At 57.5% G+C, this 21,613-nt stretch overlaps 2 protein-coding genes across 2 annotated transcripts in view; one reads left to right on the forward strand and one right to left on the reverse strand.

Moving 5' to 3' along the window:
• Positions 1-20,105, forward strand: part of SLC38A10 (solute carrier family 38 member 10) — a 38,766-nt gene extending 18,661 nt beyond the window's left edge. Inside the window, exons 11-16 of the mRNA XM_076353423.1 lie at positions 4,844-4,997; positions 11,396-11,566; positions 11,853-12,332; positions 12,914-13,021; positions 16,175-16,354; positions 16,691-20,105. Of these exons, the coding sequence (XP_076209538.1) occupies positions 4,844-4,997; positions 11,396-11,566; positions 11,853-12,332; positions 12,914-13,021; positions 16,175-16,354; positions 16,691-17,880 (2,283 nt within the window). The 3' untranslated portion in view covers positions 17,881-20,105. The remainder of the gene's footprint in view (positions 1-4,843; positions 4,998-11,395; positions 11,567-11,852; positions 12,333-12,913; positions 13,022-16,174; positions 16,355-16,690) is intronic.
• Positions 20,106-20,979: 874 nt separating this feature from the next.
• NDUFAF8 (NADH:ubiquinone oxidoreductase complex assembly factor 8) lies at positions 20,980-21,505 on the reverse strand. The gene is made up of 3 exons (XM_076353824.1): positions 21,425-21,505; positions 21,202-21,312; positions 20,980-21,080 (listed from the first exon to the last, which is right to left on the reverse strand). Exons 1-3 carry the CDS (start codon positions 21,503-21,505, stop codon positions 21,060-21,062), a joined length of 213 nt encoding a protein of 70 aa, XP_076209939.1. The 3' UTR covers positions 20,980-21,059.
• Between the last annotated feature and the right edge of the window lie 108 nt (positions 21,506-21,613).

The following is a 21,613-nucleotide window of genomic DNA, read 5'->3' on the forward strand; positions in this document are numbered from 1 at the left end:
TTCTCTTGAATGATCCATCGCCTGTCAAGTTTGCATACTTGCTTTGACCGATGCTCTGAAGTGCTGCAGCAAGGGCACACCTGCCTTCAGAAACGTGCTAGGCTGCAGAGCACCTCCCTGCCTCCACTCTGGAGCCGAATTCTGGGCCCACCCTCTCCTTGTTCCTCCAGGTCTTCTGCAAAGACTCATTTATTCGTTCCCTGAAGCTCCGTCTTTGGTCTCCTCTTTCATTCCTGCTTTCTTTGATCAGGTGCTCCACTCCATCAAAATATGCTCCTCTGAAAAGTGGCAGTCAGGGGGGAGAAGGAGCCAGCCCTGGGCATAGCTGTCCCTCCCCGCTTTTCCCTGTCTAAACAACGTATGCGTATCTTCTCCCTCCCTCCATCATCTTTAGCTTTCTTCCATAGCAGCAGACCTTCTCAATGCCAGCTCTTACGCTTGCCTGAATTATCTTGACGCTTGTGGTGCTGCTGCTGAGAACTGGCTGCTTTTATTGGGCCGCCTCTGGCATCGAGCAAAGTCTCGTGTGGGGCAGCCCACGGGGCTGGCGAGATAGGACGTTTAGATGTACCGAGCTGGGAAGATGGTGCAAGCTGAGGCTACGAAACAGGGGAGTTGCCTTAAAAGTGGTGAAGAGGGTTCCAGGGGGAGCAATGTGGGCGGTCCCAGATGTTTGCTGGCCAGCAAAAAGCCTGGGCAGCTTCTGCCAGCGAGTTGTTAATTATCGCAGCCGCTGGTCAGCCGGCCAGGGCTGGGGAGGGCAGCTTGGGGCTAGGCTGGGGGGTGGCTTGGTTGAAAGGCTTGCTGTGTTGGAAAGACGATCAGGTAACAGAGCAGTTAAAATGCTTGAAGTCAGGCGTGCAGAGCTGTGAATGAACTGGGGAGAGCGTTCCCTTTCTTGTGGTTAAGCATCAAGCGTGTTTCTGTGAAGGTGCCGGTCCGTGTCCCGCTGCCCGCCGGGAGCCTTGAACGGGGGGACAGGGTGAGGTTTGGCAGAGTGCTGCTGAAGGTCACGTTAAGGTCTGTAAACAGAGTGTTTAACTTCTAACAGGAAGGTGTTGGCTTCCCAGTGTTGACACAAGCCTGTCCGAGAGGCCCCTCCTAGGGAGGCCAGGGTTGCTGTTGTCCCAGTTGGGGAAGAGGAGCTGCGGAGAGGCTGCTCGAGGTCAGGAAATAACCCCTCAGTCTCGCTCCTGTGCGGATGGAAAAGAGATTCCCCTCTGCCCTCCCCTGGTAGCGCAGCGGCCAGCGCACCTTCACCGCAGGCATTTTCGGTTGGTACGGCCCTTCAAACACAGCATCTCTGTCGCAGCGCAGCGGAGGAACCCGGCAGTGACCGGGGCTCTGCATTCCTTTGCCGTGACTCTGTCCCTCCAAACGCTCGGTGTCCAAAACAGCACAGTTTGGAGGATGTCGTCACTCCGCACAAATGCAGTTTTTTTGCTTCCCGCTGATGGCTCAGGCGTGGTTAGAGGAGATGGTCTGAGCTAATGACACTGCTGTACAAAGTTCAAGTTATCTTCTGGGAGGGAGGACGGCCGAGGGAAAGCGACCAGCAGAGGAAACGGCCGCGTAAACTTCCTATCCTGAGTTCCCGTCCGCACTCAGAGCGTTCCTCTCGGGAGACAGGCCCTTGCCTTGCTGACCTGCCTGTTGGAGGAGGCTGCAGCCAGAGGGGTTTGCACGTCCTCTTGCCATGTCCACGTTGAGAAGTGCTTCTGGAGAAGGGTCTCTGCTCTCAGCAGGTTTGTTTTTTCAGAGGCAGGGAGATCTTCCTGTGGGACCAGACACTGGCTTATAACTGCTCTGCAGTGTTGCCCCTCCCCTTGCTCCAGGTTCTCAGCTCTTCAGCTGAACGCTTTGGGGGTAGGTTGTTCCCCTGCCTGTGTTTGTTTCCTAAAGCCACCGGGTCCTTGCACCCCACGTTTCCTCTTCCTTCGATCACCAGATTAGCCTTGGTGGTCCCTTGAGTACAAACTGCGTGGTTTTCCGTGTCATAAGTATCTCCGTGGAATTAAGCCAAATTGTGGACCTCTTTATTCTGGTCTTCGGTTGCTGACGGGGTAGGTGAGGAGGAGGTGCGCTGACAAGGGGGTAGCTGAAGGTGAGGGACGGCTGCCGGTTCATGGACAGCCCAGCCTGTCTTTGACTGCCACATGTGCCTGTACCCGCTGCTCTGGGAAGCTCACAGATGAACTCCAAATGTTAAACAATCAAAGGGGTTTGAATCTAAGGCATTCAAGCCTGTGGTTCCCCACTAAGATAAGAAACAACAAAAATCCTTTTAAAACATTTAATGTTTTCAGCCGTTTCCTACGGTTCCCTTCTCTCCCACGTTGCTCCTAGTTCCTGTGGCACCAGAATAGATCCTCTTTGTGGAAACGCTCTTCCTCTCTGCTGTTGTTTCTGGAAGCCGCCAGAACAGCCTTCCAGTCGCAAAGTGCGTTTCTGCCGGGGCTGTAGATTGTGTGAGGGGAGGAAGTGGACGAGCTCCGAGCCGAGGGCAGCAGTGGCAGGGACCTGCTGACTCTGCTTTTGGCCCGAGCAGGATGGCAGGATATCTGCTCTTTGTGCACCCACACAGCAAGGCAGGGAGCAGATTTTACTTCTGTTTCCTTTGCAACGTCTCTAAGGTCTGGCCTCTGCTCCCTGGCCACGCTGCTCGTCCCTTGTCCAGAGCTGCTTCACGTCCCGCCAACCTTTTCCTTCAGAAGGCGTCTGTCTGTCTGCAGGGGTGTGCTGAGAACGGGGTCTCCTGGGCCCGAGGCTCTGACCGCCCTGGCCTGCGTTTCTGGGTGATCTCCCTCAGCATGAGGAAGGAGAGGAAAACGTTAGCCTCTCCTCCCTCCCCTGGAGGTGCCAACGTTTCAACTTCTTTCAATTTCCCTTCTCCCCTTTATTTTCAGTTTTCTCCCTCCGGCAGCTCCCGGTCGTAGCGGTGGTCCCCTGTAGCCGTTCCTGGTTTTTCTCACACTGAGTAGCATCCTTTTGTCGTGCTTTTTGTGAACTGGGATGTAAATCCTGCACGGTAAGGATTCTGGGGGAAGAGGATGAGTCCCGCAGGATGTGGTTCTCTGGTGAGCTGGTACCGCAGCCCAAGCCAGAATCACCGGGTGATCTGGGTGTTGCACCTCTCTGCAAAGGGGCCAGGCAGCTTGTGTGGTTCCTACTACACGGCAACAAGATCGTGTACCAAAGCAGCGTTTTTCCTTTGCGGATTGAGACTTTTTTACGATTGCCTCGTGAAGCGTGCATAGCAAGTTGTTCTTGTTAGACGTGTGGTGGAAAAAGCGGTGTCCTCTCCCCAGCAGCCTGCAGTCAGCGCGCGTGCAGCAGGGGTGGGGATGGGAACTGGCGAAAAGCCGAGGGGAACCAGCGGTGTGCTGCCCGCAAGCTCCGAGCGTCGCGCAGGGAGGCCGCGAAGCGCAAAGAAAAGATGCAGTTTGCGGCATTGCCTCGGATCCTTTGCTGCCGTATGCAGAGCTGCAGAAATAAGGCAGATCCCTGGTGTTTCAGAGAGCAGAATGTATTTAATTAAAAAAAAAAAAAAGGGGGGAATTGCTGCATCATAAATACCAATTTGCTGCAAACTTTCAGCTTCCCAGCATTGCAGAGGCTTTTTCTGTTTTGCCTATGAGGGTTCCTGTTGCTTCCATGGTCTGTTGTGAAAAGGAGCTTGTGGGGAGACCAGTGTTTCTAGCGGAGGGTGCCGCTGCTTTGCCTGCTTCCCTCAGCACAAACTCTTGGCGACTTTCTCCTACCAGTCGTTCGCAGTGCCGTTGACGCGTTGACATGCAAACCAGGTTCCATGAGAAGCCCTTGCTGTGACAATTGCAATGACTAACTAGGTAAAAATAATATATTAGAGTTTAATTAAATCTCCCCAGTCAGTGTTGTCGGCCAGCAATCCGTCCGCTCGGCTATTTGAACTGGTACCGCTCTCGTCTGGAGGAGCAGGCAGGCGTTTGGCAGCCCTGGCACCGAGCACGGCAGACGTTCCTCGGCCCCTGCTGCTGTTGCGCGTCATCTTGCTTGTCCTTCTCGAGTTACCCTGTGAATTGCTAGTGCTCCCGGAGATTTTTCTTTTTGTGCAGAGTTTTTTTATTCTTTCTTATGGCTCATGTGGAATTAGATCCTTTTAGATCAATTTATCATTAGATAATAAGCAGTAGAAATGTTCTTTTTGGTGGTGGTCACTTTCTCCTTTTTGAGCTAGGGAAATTCATAGAGCCCTTCCCTCTGCAGGATCCAGATTCTGTCTTTCTATTTTTATTCTGTTTGGTCCCAGCTTTCTGGAAATCGGTGAGTTACTTCTTACCAGCTTCTTGAGCACTGGCCACCAGGACTCGCGTGTGGACATCTTATTCGTGCTTTCAAAAATAAGAATTTTTAAACGGCTCCCTAGAACCTTTCTGGGCTGTAAACAGGTCGGGCACCTCTGTTCTCAGCCAGGCCTGATTTCATGGTGTTCTAATGTAGCTGCTGGAAATACCAGGGAATGAGTCTTTGCAGCTGGACTCTTGTCTGCCACATGCATTTTTCTATCCTTACATCCTGTCCACTTGCTTTTGAGCCCTCCTGATACAGGAGTTGCCTTTTCAACAGCTTCCAGCATCTGGAACTCTCATTCATATGTCTCTACATCCAAATACAAACCTCAGCCAAAAGCTACTGTTTTTTCTTTTTCGCCTCTTAAATTTCTCTCCTCTTCTCTCCCTCTTATTGACACGTGTAATTGCACTGAGCTTTGAATTGTTTGGAGACACTGTTTGCATGAAGAGTGCTGTACAGAGCAGTCCCGCTTGTTTTGCTGTGCTAACTGAAGCTCTGGCACGTTGTGCAGATTATACTGTGGATTGGCCTGGGAATACTGGTTATTAGTACGTATACCACCTTGTCTGCAACGGAGGACGCCCCTGTGAAGACGGAAGTGGTGGGCTTGGAGCACCTGGATGGAGAGGAGAACAGAATTGACCAGGATTCAGTGAAAATCCCAGGTATGTGTCTGCTTGAATTGTGCTTCCCAGCCCTGCTCCCAGCTCCACCTCTTTTAAAAGAAAAAAAAAAAAAAGTGTGTTTTAAAAAGTGTGGTGGAAGCAGGGTCTTTTCCAGGCAGCCCCGTGCATCTTCACAGCGTCCTGGGGACTTTTCCCAAGAGAGGCTGCAGTTTTGCCTTCTGGAAAAGCCTGGTGTGACCTCCGGTGGTACCCTGTGGGAGTTGTTCTTTTGGGAAGGGAAAGGAAAGGTAGGGTGCGTGGGGCCGGGGTCCCCTGTAAGGAGAGAGCACGGGTCTCCCCGTTCGGGGTAATAAATGCAGCTCTGTGAGCGCAGCCCAGCGGAGGCTCCGCGCTGGCCACCTGTATGAGGGGTGTGAGTGGCCAAACAGGGCTGCTTTCACCATTTCTGCCAGCGCATTGTCCGCTGTTCCAATAACAAGCCATTCATTGCACTCAAAGGTATGTAAATTTATGGGCACTGACTTTTTTTAGTTGTGAGGATATAAATTTGGATTCGGTTTTAGCTCTGACAAAGCCTGTGATTATGCCTCAGCTTTGTTTACTGGTTCACGTTATTTATTATTTGTTTACTGTGGCCGTTGATAGAATTACGGCCGATCCCTCCCTTCCCCAGCTGCAGGCTTGCCTTGCAAGGCCATCGCTAGCAGGTGTTGCGTGACCCTGCGCTGCCCCTCATCTGTGGCTGTGTCCTGTTTCTTTATTTTGTTTTTGTTTGGTTCTACTCGTGCCTTTTTTTTTGTTGTTGTTCTTCGGGGGGCCTTGAAATATCCTCGCAGAGATTGAGAACGGAAGCGAGAAAGGGGCTGTCTCTTCTGGAGATTATCCTCTCTCCTGGTTGTTGGCTGTGCTCCTGCCGAGCAGCTTTGAGTGTCTCCGAGACACCGGTGCTGCCGCCGATAACATTCACTCCTGGGTTGCTCCGTCCCTGGCAGCGGTGGGGTTTTATGCGTTCGTGCTCAGTTCACCCGAGGCGTGCGTGCCTTCTCAGGCACTAGGATGCCCGTGAACTCTGAGCGAAAGATGCTCTCAATCCCTTAATCGTGCACACTCAGCAGGGCTGGGAGGAGGGATGCAATTGAATTCTTCCGTCTTCGTTAATTTTGGAGCAGTAATGGCCAAAGAACAGCTGCTCGTTTCAGGAGGAGTCGCTAATGACACGTGTTCTTGTGACTGGGAAAATAAAAAAAAGTCCCATAAAAGATGGTGTCCACTGGAGTTTGCTAAATCTCTTCTCCACTTCTCCGCGTGAGCCGGGGCGGCAGAGCAGGACGCCTGCGTCTAATCGTCACGGAGCGCAGCGACTCGTCGGTCGCCCTGCTGTACCCACCGCCTGTGCCCAGAGCTCCTCAGCATTAGCCCTTATTGCCGGATTAAATAATCCTACCTGGGACGAAGGCGGTTTTAGTGCTCTTGGTTCCTAAACTTCCCGGGGAGGAGCTGTGCAGCTCCTAACGCGCTGACAAGCGTCTGCCCGGGGAAAGCTCAGCTGCCCTCCGAGTCCAGCGTGGTCCCTTCCGTAGCGGGGGGGCTGCTGGCTCTGCCCCCGGGAGCGGAGCCTGGCCTTGGGTGCTCCATCCCCTGGGAGGAGGAAGCGGGATGGGGCTGGGGGAGATGGAGCTGGGCAGAGGAAGGGGGACAAGGGACCTGGCAGGGCGGACGGCGCTGGGGGAGCGGCGGCGGGTGGACGCGAGGCTGCCCCGGGAGAGCCGGGGTCCCGCTCCGCCGCCGCGAACCGCCCCGTGCCTTGGATCCGTGCCTCCCTGTGCCTCTGCAGGATGTCGGCTTGACTAGCAATGAGAGGCGTTAAATGGTGCCCTTCTTTCCCCCCCCGCGGCTCCCCCCTCATCCTTGCCCAGCTTGTTTTGCAGAGGCAGGAGCCTGCAGCCTGGAAAACACTGCCGCAGCTGCATCCTGTCATTCAAGGGGCGCGCGGGATGCGGGCCGCCCCGCATCACCTGGGCGCCCTCCTCGGCGCGCGTCTGGTCTGTATTCCTCGCGCGGGGCTTTAGCAGAAAGACACGGCTTCTCCCTGGGCACCGGCGGTGGGTGCTCAGCCCCTTCCCCGGGGCGGAGGGTGCCTCCGTGCCCCCTCCCGGTCGGGAGCTGCCTGGCCGAGGCAAACCTGGGGGCCGTGTGGGGCCTTTTCCCAGTCCTGCCTTCACCGTCTGACTTTTGCCTGTCAGCATGTGAGAGGAGTTTTATTGGCCTCTTTGATGTTGTGGAGACCAGAACTGTACAGACTTTCATTAAAACCCTGCCCTGTGGGCCCTGGGATTATGAATATTAGAACATTGCCCTTTTATGTGAACACGTATTGACCAACGAACTCTGAATAGTGTTTTTACTAACGACACCCAAGTGCCCATTACAGCCCCTGCCTGTATTGCTTGAGGTTTACTGTCAGCAGCTCTTCGGGAAAGGTATAAAACCCCTTTCAGAAACGTTCTGCCGCTCCATGCAGCGTGTGCGCGTATGTTAAAAGGTTGCTAAGCTGCCTGTGAAAGCTCATGAAGGCAATTATCCATTTAAAAAAAAAAAAAAGCTAATTAGGCAATTTCTCTCTGTATTTGAAAGCACCCTAGAGGGTCTCATGGGGTGGATTAAGATTTTGTAATATTTTTCAGCTCCTTACTTGATCATTGCTGCTTCATTTTCTTCCTCTGGCGTTGTGCAATATCGGGTAACAAAGACCTGATTCACGCTCCTTATGCAAGAGCACCCTTTCCCCGGCGCTCCGGGGAGCCTGCGTGCCGGGGACCCTTCTCCATCCACCCCACGTGCCCTCCTGGATGTGGTGGTCCGCGTTATACGGACTTGGGAGAAACTTGGGTCTGCGTTTGGCTTCTCCGCTGGCCGCCGGTGTGCAGCAGGGCGCGATGCCGAGGGCTCCGCCGCCCCTGCGCGTTTGCCCCCCCCCCCCCCCCCTCCCCTCCCGAAAAAGAGACCTGGCTGGCCGCAGGCTGCGTCCCCGCCGGCGTTATTAGCCGGAGCAGCCCCGAACATGTGTGAAACGTGGATTATGCACAGCTCCTAATAGCTGCAGGAACAGCTTGACTCTGCTGCAGCTCTCCCTGGTGCTTTGTGCAAGCGAGCTTTTAATAGTGCCTGTGACACAGAAAAGGAACTATCAGCCTCTTGTAATTTGGGTTCGTTTTTACTGCTGGTGCGTCAGGAGACAACTGTGAACTAATTTCAGTGATGCCATTCGATAACCTTGTGAAATCTGTAACCGTTTCGGGGGGGGAGGAGGGCTCCTGGAGGCGCCGCCGGGGCGGGGGGGCTGCGGGGGGCTCCCCGGGCAGGGCTTGTCCCTGCCCTGCTCGGGGGTGTAGGGCTGCTCAGCACGTTTGAGGGCAGTGGTTTGCCGCCGTCCCGCTGCCCCGCTTGTTCTTCTTCGTTTTCCTTAGCACGAGCTCGTGGACCTTGCTCCATTTCACTGCGCTGAAGCGCTTTAAGTGAATCTGGAGCTGGACCGGCACGAGCAGATCCTGAACCCCATGTCCCTCGTCAGCCTTCGGCCAACGCTCCGGGCGTCGCTCAGCTGCGCGGAGAGGGTGGTGTCTCCTCAAATTCCCTGTGCTGCCCCTGGGGCTCCCCGGGTCCCTTTGCCGGATCCCCCTCGGCTCAGGGGGAGCACAGCAGGGCCCGTCTCGCTGCCCCTGCCGAGAGCAGGGTGTGTGGACGCAGCTTTCGGCTACAGTCGTCGCCGCAGTGGATGAGAGCGATAGGAAAACCATGCGAGGAGGGATTTAATGCCTTTCTGGGACCATTGCTACTCTCCGAACCGGGGCGGGGAGGGAAGCTTTTAGGTTGCTAATCATGAAATTTTATTGCAGCCGAGAGAGGCTGTTGGCAAACCACAACACATACGCGCGCACACGCATACGCACAAATCGGTTGCAGAAAGCCCTGGCTTCCCTTCGCCGCCCTGTAAATGTGAGAGAGGAGCTGCCGAAGAGCGGCGTGAGCTGGGGCGGCTCGGCAGGGCCCGCCGGCAGCAGGGCCTGCGCCAAGGCAAAGCAAACCCTCCTGGTGCTGCCTGACGCCCAGGTCCTGTTGTTGTAAGCCAAAAAGCTTTTACAGCCTCTCAGCCCTTGCCTGTAAAGTCCAACGCCACTCATAAAACATTAAGAGGCGCAGCATTACTGTAACGCTCTCCAGAGGGACCTGGAGGGCGACTAGACAGTTAGAGCGATTATTACACATCCCGAGCAAAATTGTTCTCTGCAAACCACATATAGCCCCTTATAGATTTCCATGCAGCGTGAGAGGTCGTTAATTCACGCCCTGATGATGAACTTAATTTTGTTTCCTGCTGAGCAAATGACGGCTTGGAGGCAACTTTGTCGTCTTATGGTGTGGAGACCTTTATTTTTTGTTTGGGTTTTGTTTGTGTTTTGGTCTTTTCTTGCATTGTTTGCAGAACGCGGAACATGCGGCTGCCTCTTGATTTACGATCGATGCTTCTCCCAGCAGCGGGGCCTCCCCCAGCCCCTCGGTCGTGTCCTTGACCCATGGGGGGGGGGGGTTTCACCTGCTGCAGGGTCCCCTGGCCAAACCCTGCCGTGCACGCAGGGGTAGTTCTGGTTTTAAACTCCTCCATTTCCCGCTTATATGGAAAGCTTCCCCCCGCCCCCCTTCCTTTTTATTTCCCCTCTTGAACATCATCTTGCTGCACGGCTGCCTCGTGTCGTCATTCCCTTCTGCCGTGGGAACGGCTCTGCCTGTGTTGCGGTTCTCTGGATCCTCTGGTTTCAGATGCGCCGCAGTCTTCTCCAAACGCAGCCATCTCCCGGCTTCATGAACCAATTAACGAAAAACTTTCCTCCAATAGAGTAAATAATTTTTTGCTGCGAGGCCAGAATTTAGCTGGGAACATCCGCAGCCGTGCCGAGCGCTCCCCTCCCCGGCCTCAGCCTCCTGCTTCCCAGGGCCCCCGTCCAGGGCTGGGCACTGGTTCCTGCAGTCCATTTTTTTCCTGAAAGGAGGAGTGTCCCGCCGTGACTTGCTGAACCCTGGGAAGTCCCTCAATGGAGAGAGGGGACCCTTGGGTACCAGACTCTGAATTTCTCAGAAAATCCGAGTCCTTTTCCCCTCCCACCGTCATTCCCGAACCAAAGCAACTTGGAAAGCCGGCCAGCCCCGGCGCACGTCCCTTCAACTGGGTGCGGAGCTCTGGGCCAGAGAGTCCAGGTTTCTGGAGAGGCGCTGGGTCCTTCTGGCACGGATCCCTCTGGGCCAGGATTTTGTACTTATTTTGTTGTTCCTCCCCGCCCCCCCCCCCCCCCCCCCACCTTGGGTAAGGCCCACGCAGCTGAAGTTGTGGCAATCTCTTCTTTCCCATGAGTTCATCTTGTAATAAATCGCACCAGCCCTGTGGAGGGGGAGGAGAAAATTGAAAGATGTTTATAGAATTAATTCCCCAAAGGAAATCGCATGGGGGAGGGCAAATGGGGGGAAGAGTTGGGAATTTTTTTTTTTTTTTTTTGTTACAGAAGATAGATTTTTTTTTTTTTTCTTCGGAGTTTGTTGGATGGAAAAAAATCTGCAGAACAACTTCAGTGCTGGGAAACAATTAGATTTCCTCCTCTGCTGCTCTTCTAAGGAAGAGTTCACTCCCTGTTTGCGCTGTGTCGGTCGTCTTCTGCCGCCCTGGGGTCAGAAGGGACCGTTCCCATCCCGTGGGATGTGCCACGAATTCCACGCGGTTACTCCAGCGCTGAACCCTGTAACTGGTTTGACTGGGATGCGTCTTCCAGAAACATCCCACCTCTTTGAGGGAGAGATGAGGAGAGTCCCCCGTCTCCCTTGGGAGTTTCCCCTAATGCCTGTTCAATCGCGTTCCTCAAAACTTCGTGCCTTCTGCAGGGTCGTGCAGCTCTCCTCCCTCCCTCCCGCCCGCCCGCCCATCCTCCTCGCGGCGTTCGAAGGGCTGGGGAAACGCTCGTGTGCAAAAAAGGAGAGTAAAAACATAAAAATAACAGAGGGTTTGTGCTAAGGGCGATGGGGGGGCTGCGGCCTGACCCCCTCCTCGGTTTCTCCCGGTGCTCGGGGGTCCGGCGCGGGGGAGCCGGGAGGATGCTACCATCTGGTGGCATGGGCTCGCAGCAGCAGCCGGCTCCATCCCGGCCCTGCCTGGCTGCCTGGCCTGGGCTTCCGTGCTGGCAGCTCCATAAAAAGCCACCGTAGGGAAAACAAACAGGCGACCCCAGAACAAAAGCCTCAACCCGTCCATAGTGACGCTGGAGGGAAAATAGCCGCTCGGCTTGTGCTGGTAAAGGGGGTTGCAGCAGACAAAGCAATTGCCTTGATCCTGCCGGTGGACTGGCAGTGCAGCCGTGCGTAACCTCGTGCAATTAACTGTCCTGCATTTGCAGACCAGAACACGGCAGTAGAGGAGGCGGAGGACGACCGCGATAAACCGAAGCTGGGTGAGAAGGAGGAGATGGAGCAGCCACAAATCAAGGTGCCCATGGAGGTACCCAAGAGAGAGGAGGAGGAGAGAGGAAAGCCGGAGGAGAAAGTGCAGCTTGACCGTCCCGATCAAGGTAACGAGGAGCCCGGGGAAAGGGTGCCAGCTTTGGAGCTGGGAGGCGTACGTTGCAGGACTATTTCAGATAAAGATCCTGACCTCTGCTCGTTACCTCGTGGAGTGAAGGTGATTTAGTATTTGATGCTTTTGAGGCTTTGTTAGGAACGCAGCCTCCTGATGAGAAAGCAAAGGTGGGGCTGAAAAAGGGCAGCAGCGGGCAGCTGGGTGTGCTGTGAACCTGCTGCCTGTTACTTTCTGCCATCAGTCTGGAGCCCCCTAACCCCGCCTGTCGTCTGCCCTAGGGATTGCCCTGCCCGTGGGGGAAGCGCATCGCCACGAGCCACCCGTCCCGCACGACGAAGTGGTTGTGGACATGGGGCGGGAGCGGGAGGAATCCGATGAGAACAAGCTTGCGCCCGGAGGAGCCAACGATCATCTGCTCAAGCCGGCACTGGAGGAGCCAGCTGCGCCGAATCCCCAGAAAGAGGCACTTGGCCTGAAACAAGGGAAGGAAGCGATCGCTGAGAACCAACTGCGGGGAGGGACTGACGAGCCCGTTAAGAATCCGAAGAATGTCCTGGAGGTGATCGTGCAGCAGGATGGCAGGCCGCCATATAAAGAGCTGGAGCCAGACAAACAAGTGCTGGAAGCCAAGGCGCAAGCTGCTGTGCCGGACGGTGAGAAGAAAGCTGAGGCTGCAGGTGACAGGGAGAAATCAAAGCTCCAGCTCCCCAGGAAAGCAGAGGAGGCTGCGAAGTCCATGGAGAAGGCAGCTGACTCTGGTAAGCTCCCTCCACGGCGGCTCGTCTGAACAAACTCTCCTCTTGGCCCGTAATCCCCCCCCGGAAACCGGGCAATTTGGTTATTCCTACCTACATCCCAGTGTTTCCTTTTAATTTCACGAGATTAGCATGTGGAGCGTGCACAGCCCCTTCAGCAGCTGTTGGGGAAAAGGAGGAATCTGGTGGCTTTGACAGCTAGTATAATATCTGTCAAACAGTTGTTTGCTAGCCTACTAAATGTCAGGTGCCGTGCTGTTCCTGTGCGTCTCCGAACTCACTGGGGACACGGAGCCGGGAGATCTTGACAGGTAACACATTGCTAAGTGCCCGTCTAAAAGCTAGTTAGAACCGTTCTTGCATTTTAATTGGCTGAGGTAGTTAGCGCTGGCTCGCTGCCACGAGTCTATAAGATTGTTAAATTTTTTTTTTTTTATTACTTCCCTCGCAGTCATTGGGTTGAATATAAACTGTGCCGGCTTAGGCAGGGAGGGACAGCACAACGCGGAGTCATTTTAAGGGAACATCTGCTGCTGGAGCGTCTTTATTGACTGCTAAAGGTCTGTCGATCTGTTCGTCCGCAGGTGAAAAGCAGGGCCTGCCCCTCCCGGACAGAGCGGATCAGCTGGAGCCGAGAGAGATCCGAAACACCGAGGAGAAGCAACAGGAGAAGGCGGAGAGCAAGCTGGAGGGTGAGCACGCGTCCCCCGGGGTGTGCGGGGATGGGAAGGCGCTGAGCTCCCCCTGGGAGCCGGGGCTGCGAGTGCAGGATTTCTCTCTGCAGGAGGACCGTGCCAGCCAGCACTGTTCTTGGCTCTTGCCAGCGCATAGCTTTAGGCCGTAGTCACCTCCGCCACGGCAGCAATTAGTGCCTGTCTCCAGTGGGCTCACGCCTCCGGCGCGGGCTGGCCGTTCGTTCCATGGCGCAGCCCCTGGCAGGGCCGCTCGAGGACGTGAGTCACGCTGGCACCCGGGCCCGGCTGCTGCTCGAGCGCAGGCGGTGCTGCCCCGGCAAGAGCGCGACCGGAGCGAAACCGTTTGGCTTGGGCGAAACGGGGGGATCCGGCAGCACGGTGGGGAGGTGGGTGGGCATCGCCCTACAGCCTCGCGGCGTGAGGCAGACGCAGGCTTTAGCGCGTGGGGAGACCTGGGCACGTGGCCGTGCGGGGGAACGGTGGCGAAGCCCTGCCCCCGGAGCTTCGATGCTGGTACTGTGCGGTGAGCCCTTGCTCAGGCTGAGCTCGCTGCCTTCGACCTCTGCCTTGCGAGAGGGGTTGGAGCCTGAGCTCGGACTCGCAGCCTGTGCGTGCTGTGGTCCTGTGGCTCCTTGCCTTCGTGCCACCCCTTGCTGCTCCGGTCCAAGGTGACGGGCGTTTGGTCTGATGAGCAATGGCAGCGGGCAGGCTCTGCTCACGGGGAGCATATCGCCCTCCTCTTTTGTTTGGTGGTTACATCTTGGGTTTTCTAATTATTTTCTTTCCATTCTGCGTTGCAATGGGACTTCAAAAACTTGAGCGTAAAAAGCTAGTGGCAGGTGTGGACTATAAAGGCTCTTCGTGTTTCAAGGAGGATGAAGGGCCACGAGCTTCCGTGGGGTTTTCCATCTCAGTCTGTGTGGGACTTGCCGGGGATGCTCTCCCGTGAGGATGTCACCAAAAGGTGCTCTGGGCTTGTTCTGCTCCTCTGCCTAGAGCTGAGCTTCGTACCCAGAGGCTGGGAGAGGGTGGAAAGGTTGAAAAGGCGTCGCAGGAGCGAGGCGGTGGGCGCGTAGCTCCGGGGATGCTCTCCGCAAACAGCTGCCTCACCGGGACCGTTGTTGCATGCTCTGGATGTAGCTGCCCTGGGCCGTGTGAACTCGAGTGCTTTCATTTTATAATTAAGATGTTTTTTAGGAAGAGCGCCTGTTAAAATCCAGCCAAAGCACCGGCTGAGGCCTGCTTTCCCCCCGGTCAGAGGAGGAGCCGGGAGATAGCGTTGCCTTTTGTTTGTGTGGAAGAGGCGCGCTGCACAAATACGGGAGTTACACAATGAGAAACGCTTTGATTTGGCATTAAACCTTTGCCTGCCGCCTGTTCAACCCAAACATTCCCGTGCCGAGCTGGGACCTGGCAGGCTCGGAGAGCGAGATAGTAGAAATGACTTCTGTTTTCATTGTTTATTCCGAGCAAAGCGCGAAAAATAAACAGATCTCGAGAAGTCAGTTGCTCTCTTGAAACGACCAAATTCCCCGTCGCAGCCCAGCTTTCTGTTAACGGAGCGGAAGGGGAACGCCAGGGGCCCGCGGCTAACAGCGCCATAACGTGAACTGGAAATATTTCTCTGTAATCACCTTGTGGGTGATTAGCGGGACAGGGGGAGGCAGTGCGTGCTGGAGAAGGATTAACCTGGACAGCATCCCTTTTTAATTTAAATGGCATTTTACAGGCTATTAATTTTGGCGTTATTTCCTTTGGGGCATAATAGTCTAGAAACACCTTCAGTTTCGGAGGAACGCTGCTCGTTGGCGTGGGAGGCAAGCGACACACAGGTTCATACTCTCCGGATACGATACGATACGTCTGGGTGTCTGTCCAGGCAGAGAAAAGGCAGCAACGTTTCCGTGCAGACCTGGGACTCATAGTTTGTACGTGACGTGTCGCTTGCAGCGAGTGAATCAATGTGAGTCACTTCTGCTTGGCCCGAAATGCACTCGTCTGTTTTGTGTGACTTCGCGGCTGCGAAGGGCCGGCGGGCAGGGATTTCCTCTTGTTACGTGGCGCAGGGAGCTCAGTTTTATTGCGGTGGTGTCTCGGCTCGGCGGGAGGTGGGGCTGACTTTCTGTGCCGCTTGTGGTTTCAACCTGCCCGACGACCTGCCCTGCTGCGCGCGAGAGTACTCGGCCGTTAAACCTTTGATTGCTGCTCGGGATCCCAGCCCTTTCACCCTGCTCAAAGCCAAAACCTTTGGCAGGATCGTTCGGTGGGTGTTTTCCTGCTGTGGGCCAGGCTAGACCTTCGCTTGGCTAAGCCGGGAGAAGAGGCAACAGTAGCCTCTTATCGCTCTGGCTGTAACCCAGGACTTGCCCCCTGAAAAGACCCAGCTGGGCATCTGTACCTCACGTGTTGGGTCGATGTTTCCGTGTCGGTTTATCCCACTGTGCGGGTAGTTTCCCTCTGAGGGCGGCTCCCGGTGCTGTGCCTTGGCTGACTTCTTCCAGCTCCTCCTAAGATTGCACATTTGCTGTTCGTGGCCTTTCCAGGCTCGGTTTAGCTGGGATGAAGTCTTTGCAGTGCATTTGAAGAGGTGATCTAGAGAGCCGCTCTGCAGCAGCGCTGGGGCTTCCCCAGGCACCGCAGGCAGCTTTAAAAGCAGCTCGTCTTGCTTGGGCAGCCGAGCCCCTCGCTCTCGATCGACTGCTGCCGGTCCCGTCCTCTTCCAGCTCCTGTGCCAAGCAGCCACCTCGTCCTTCCCTGCGCTGGGACCCCAGCGGACCTGCTCCCCTGTACCTCTTTGTGGCTCTTCTCCCTGAGCAGTCAATGACGAGAGCTTGGTTTCGATCCCTCCGCCCACGTCTTTTCGGGAGGGCAGTGCCCTGTCTTAGCACGTGCGCTGGTGAGCAGCCCGTCTGGGCTTCTGGCTGCCGTCCTCGGCGGAGGTACGCCGGAGCGGTGCCGCCGTGACGGCTGTCAGCGCCAGCAGCAGAGCCGTACCGCGTCCTTCCCTCCCTCCTGGCGAATGGGCAGCGTTTGCAGAGTAGGACCTTCCTGCCGAGGAAAGCCCCTGCAGCCCCTCCAACGCTGAGAGATGATTAGTGAGGGGTTTGGGTCACGGATTGGTTTTTCTTTCTTTTTTTTTCCCTTTTCTAGAAGCGGGGCAGGCGAAACTGCTTGATCATGCTGTGCTGCTGCAGGTGATCAAAGAACAGCAGGTACAGCAGAAGCAGCTACTTGACCAGCAGGCAAAACTCCTGGCTGTAATTGAAGAGCAGCACAAGGAGATCCACCAGCAAAGGCAGGAGGAGGGAGGAGAGGAGAAGCCAAAGCAAGGTAAGGACATCGCCAAAGAGCGTGACCCCTCCACGGGCTGATCACCGCTCAAAGCAGCTTTAGGATCAGGCCGGCAGAGATCCGAGTCCCTCTGGCACATGGCAGAGTCCACTCTGCAAAAGCCGTTCCTGTGTCCGACCCTGACCTCCGAGGTGGGGATCCCCGGCCCCTGATCACAGGGATGACGCTCTCCCCCAGGGCTCTCCTTGTTTTCCCGCGTGGCCGTTGATGGTGTGATCTCTTCTCCTGTCCCCTGTTGTGCAGAACGGGGTGGCGGGAGAAGGGAATCTCTCACTCGTAAGAAAAAGCTTTTACATGTCGGTTTTTGTTCTGCAGTGGAAACGCAGCAGGAGCCCGCTGTGCCTCTCTCCAAGAGCAGGGAGGACGAGGGCCTCGGAGCTAAGCAAGAAGCTGCTGCAAAGCTGCTCAGCAAAGAGCTGTTGGAGCACCCTGCGCAGGGCCCGGGCAGGCAGCCTGCTGACTCTGCGGAGCAGCGCAGGGGGGCTGCAGGAAAGCTGGAAGAGGCTGGGCACCGGCGTGAGATTCCGGGGGTTCCTCCCAAGGAGCGGAAGGTGCCGCCACAGGAGAATGACAGAGCTGTTAAAAATCTCGCAGAGAACTGGGATCCCCTTCACGGGGATGCCCAACACATTCCGGCAGCCAGAAACCACCTAGAAAAGAAGCCCTTGGCGGAGGATTTAGGAGGAGGTCATGAAGCCAAAGCTGGAAGAGACGTCCACGAGAAGAAGAATTCCCTGAAAGCCGTGGAAGTAGCTACAGCTCCCATCCAAAGAGAACAGCTGGGGGCTGCCAAAGTTCAGGGAGTAGCAGGAAAGAGTCTGGAAAGAGACTCAGGAGCAGACCTTAAAGCCAAAGCACTGAGTCAGGTGGAGCCCAAAGACCTGGCAGTTGCGCTGGACTCCTCCAGTAAAAGGAACGTGGCAGAGAGCGAGCAGCACCTACGGGAGCGTCAGAGAGGTGCAGATGCCGAGGGAGGCAAGGGTGCTGGCAGACGGCAGCAGGCCTTGCAGCGGGACCTGCCCGGCAAAGGGGAGGGAAAGGAGGAAGCTCTTCGGGAGAACGTGGTGGACGTGGCCCAGGACCCGCAGGGAGGTCTCCGGAGCAAGCAGAGGCACGGGGATGGGGGTCTCTCAAACGATGCTGAGAAGAAACCGGGCCCTGAGAACGCTCCTGCCCAAAAGCCCGAGAGAGGAGCGGCTGCCCAGGGGGACCAGAGGCCGGACCATGATGTCAAACCGAACCGGGACCTGAAACTGCAGGCGGACCTGGACCTCCGCCGGAGGAGACGGGACCTGCTGCCTACCGAGGAGGAGGAGGAGGAGGAGGAGGAGGCGGCTGCACAGGGGGCGGGGGTGTTCATTGGCCTGAACCCCCTTCCAGATGTGAAAGTAAACGACCTCCGGAGCGCTCTAGAGACACGATTAAACCAAGTCGCGGAGGGGGCTCAGCAGGTGGTCCACAGCCGGCAGATCAAGCAGATGACGCAGGCGGACAGGAGCGTGTGAGCGGGGTGGTCGTGCTCGGTGGGTGGCTGCGGGTGTTGGCCACAGGCACGAGGCTGAGGGGCTCCGTAGGGAAGGTTCAAGTTAACCGGCTGGTTTTTTGGCCACTGTTGCTCAGGCAGTGGTTGGTCTAAGCCAGCAGCGCTTTGCCGGACGCGGTGCTTGGACCCAGGGGATCTCCTTGGACCCGTGAGCGCCGTCCAGGGAACCGTGGGCTTCTCGGGTCTCTGCGACGGTAGCGCCTCACTGCCTGTGCTTGCAGGTGGCTGAGGAGATGGCAACCGTGAAAGAAAAGCTCCTGCTGTCCTCTGGCTTTCAGAGGTTGCCATCTACCTTGGTTCCCTGCCAGGCCAGCTTTCAAGGACCTTTTTCAACGCCTCGTGCGTATCCAATTGCCTTCTCCATCCGGCTCTCAACTCCCCTTTCCGGAGCGAGGTGCTCGTCCACGAGGTTCCCCTGCCCGCTCGGAAAGGCTTCTCTGGCACCTGCCTCGGGTTCCTTCACCCAGGCTGCGCGGGGCTTCGGGGCAGAGGTCTGGGGCTGCGGGAGGAGGGGAACCAGGGATCGCACAGCTCGGGAAAGGCTTTATTCTGGAGGAGCATCAAGTCGTGAGTTTGAAGACCAGCTTAGCCAATTGCTTTGGTGTCTCTCTTGAAATGGGAGCTGTTAGTCTTGCATGTTTAGGAGATAGCTGTGGTTTAGGAACCTAGTTTAGTAGAAACGCTGCCTTAAACGGGCACAACTGCTGCTGTTGTGCTGCCTCTACTCCCAGGGATTTAATTGGTTGGCCACACACTAGCAATAACACGGAGCTTTGCTCTCACCACCCTCCCCGGATGCTCAACTCTCATCTGTGCTTTCAAGCTCGACTTCTCCTGCCCAAAGTGCATTATGAAGCTCAACCCGGGGGCCGCAGACTGCCCCCCCCCCACCGGCTTGATTTTTCTGCAAGAGGTGACTAATTTGGTAACAAAAGACGTGGCTTAAGAGGGCGGACTCGGGGGCTTGGCTCAAGCATACCTACCTCTTCTCTCTGTAACGCGGTGGAGCGTGTTTTGTTTCGTGTACTCTTCCCAGCCCCGCTCTGTGCTGTGTTTTACGCCCGTAGATGTCGGTACTCCGCCCCTGGAAATGTATTTTATGAGTGAGGAAGGGAAGAGCTGCTGTGAGAGCCCTGGTTCGTTTCGGGCTCCCAGACAGTGATTCATCCCTTTGTTTTTTTTTGTCTTGCTTTGTTTTTGTTTTTACATCCTGACTTGCGAATGTAAGAAATCAAATCCCAAAGCTCTCACTAGAATGGCTGAAGTTTCCCAGCCTGGAGTCTACAGACCTCATCACTGTGGTGGTTTTTATATCCGTATCTCAAAGTGTCTTTGGTAAACTAGCCTCGTCGAGTTCGTGTCCGATGGGACCTCGCAGAGCCAGGGATGGGTCGTTATCGGACACGCGGGACCGTCACACCAGTTCTGGTCGCTCGGGAACTCTGCTGCCGCCTGCCTGGGACGTGCGCCTGTTGCTCGAAGGATGTCGTCTTAATTTCTCATTAAAATGACACAGAGCCACAGGGCAACAGCCACGGACTTGGGCGTACTTCTTCAGGAGGACCGCCCGCGCTACTTCCCCCTGACTGTCATGGCCTTAAGCCTCAGGATTCCCCCCACAGTACAAGTGAGCTTCTCCATTTCGCCGTCTTAAAGCACAAGCAACGCGGCCGGGAGCCCTGGAGCCGCTCCGCAGCCGACCCCTCCGCGTGTCTGTCGGGGCAGGGACGGCAGCGGGCTCCGGAGCACGTCTCTAAAGTCTGCAGCGGGGAGACAGGTCCAGGCTTTGTTCCCCGCGGCACCAACCAGCCTTTCTGAAGCAAGAAGGAGCTGGAGCAGGAGCTGGATCTGCCCCTTCTTGCCCTTTGCTGCCTGCCAGCGGCTGTCCCGGGCAGCGAGGGTGAGGGCAGGCTCCTGCCCCGCGGGGTCAGACCCGCCCGTAGCCCTGACGCGTGTTTGTTGGCGTTGAGTTGTCTGCCTGAACCGCAAAGGACCAAAGATGCTCCTGACATTCCTCAGCAGCTGGGAACGGCGCAGTCCCTGGGCCACGGGCACCCCCGAGCCGGGCTGGAAGCCGGCAGGAGCTGCGTCGCCTCTGCCTGCCAGGGACTGCTTGTACCGGGGTGGAACGCTTGGCGGGAGAGGCCGGAGGGGAGGCTGAGCTGATCAATAAAATAAGCTGAAGCATTTTGAGCTGAATTCTCCTTTTTTTAAATTAAAAAAAAGGAGAGAGATCGGTAAGCCTTACTCAGCCACAGGGCTGCGGCTCGCCGGGCGGGCAGCGGCGCCCGCCTTGCTCCGTACCCACAGGGAGTTACGTCGCCGAAGGAAAAAGAGGCTTTTGTGCTTGCTTTGGGATTTGCTCCTCCCTGCTGCCGGGGGAGAGGAAGGGAAGGCTGCGATCCTCCGGCTGCCCTCGCACGCGGGGCCTGGCTCGGGGAGGAAAACGCCTAATTTGCCATTCAGGGGATCAAGCGGCTGCGGCAGCGCTGCCGCCAGGGCAGGCGCGTTCGGAAGCCGGCGGCAGGGCTGCGGGCTGCCCTCCCGAAGCGCCCCGCGGGCGGCTGTTCCCCGAGGTCCTCGTCGCCCCGGGGCCGGCGTCTTGTCTCGCCTCTGCCGGAGGCCGCGCAGAGCTCGGGCGCCTCGGGCCGCCCTTTCTGCTGCTTCGCAGGAAGTTTTGCCGCTGAGCCAAAGCCGGAGCTCGCAGGGAGCTGGGAAACGGGTCTGAACGTGGGGCCGCGGCCGGAGAGAGGAGGAAAGGGGCTCCGTGAAGCGCGGGTTAAAGCGCGGCGCCTGTGAGGGGGCTGCTCTCTCCGGGACGGGGGTGCGGTTGCGGTCTCCGCTCTGCCGGCCCGGGTCGTCGTGTCCCCGTCCCCCCCCCCCGCCGCCTCTTCGGGCTGCCCGGGGCCGGGCCGTGGCTCTCCAGCGGCCCCGGGGCCGGCGGCTGCCGGTGCCCGGCGGCCACCGCGGGCCCGAGGTGCCGCAGCGCGGGCCGGGGGCTCGGGCAGCCGCCTCCGGCCCCGCCTCGCCCCCCGATTCCCTCGCTGAAGGACAAACCGGGTCGCGTTTGAGGGTTTTTATTTCCCCGAAGCGTCTCCAGGCCGGCGGGCGGGGCGAGGGGCGCCGGGGCCGGCACCGCCGTCACTTCGGCGTCGCCTTCGCCTGCAAAGAGCCGCGGTTCAGGCCGGGCTGAGGCCCCGCGGGCCCCGCCGGCTGCCGGGGCCGGGGCCGGGACCGGGGCCGGGGCCGCTCCCCGCGCCGGGACCGTGTGACCGGCACCTACCGCCCGGGCGAAGCAGTCCTGCAGCGCCCGGAACTCCTCCAGGCAGGCGTCCCGCCGCAGCTCCGCCGTCCCGGCCGCCGCCGCGGCCACGCACCGGCCGTAGGCAGCTGCCTGCGGGGAACGACAGGGAACCGGAGCGGGGCGCCGGGCTCGCCGGGCAACCCCCACACACCCCCCCCCCCCCCGGAGCCGATCCCCCCCCCCGCCCGCCCGCGGCCCCCACCTGCTCCCCGCAGCCCGCCAGCAGCGCGGGGAAGCGCCGCAGCCGCGCCCGCGCCCGCAGCCAGACGCCCCGGCCCGACATCGCCGCCGCCGCCGCCGCCGCCGCCTCCTCACGGCCTGGGCGCCGCCATGGCGGAGCAGCCGCGATTGGCCGCCCGCCCCGCTCATCAAAACGCCGCGCCCTCGCATT

The sequence above is a fragment of the Aptenodytes patagonicus genome, chromosome 16 (assembly GCF_965638725.1).
Source record: "Aptenodytes patagonicus chromosome 16, bAptPat1.pri.cur, whole genome shotgun sequence".
Lineage (NCBI taxonomy): Eukaryota > Metazoa > Chordata > Aves > Sphenisciformes > Spheniscidae > Aptenodytes > Aptenodytes patagonicus.

What these genes read in the sequence shown, in the direction of transcription:
- NDUFAF8 (XM_076353824.1), bottom strand. Translation starts at nt 21,505, where the DNA reads ATGTCGGGCCGGGGCGTCTGGCTGCGGGCGCGGGCGCGGCTGCGGCGC. An exon ending in TGGCGGGCTGCGGGGAGCAG is followed by an intron (nt 21,313 to 21,424) that starts GTGGGGGCCGCG and finishes CGTTCCCCGCAG; the next exon opens with GCAGCTGCCTACGGCCGGTG. An exon ending in AGGACTGCTTCGCCCGGGCG is followed by an intron (nt 21,081 to 21,201) that starts GTAGGTGCCGGT and finishes GGCTCTTTGCAG; the next exon opens with GCGAAGGCGACGCCGAAGTG.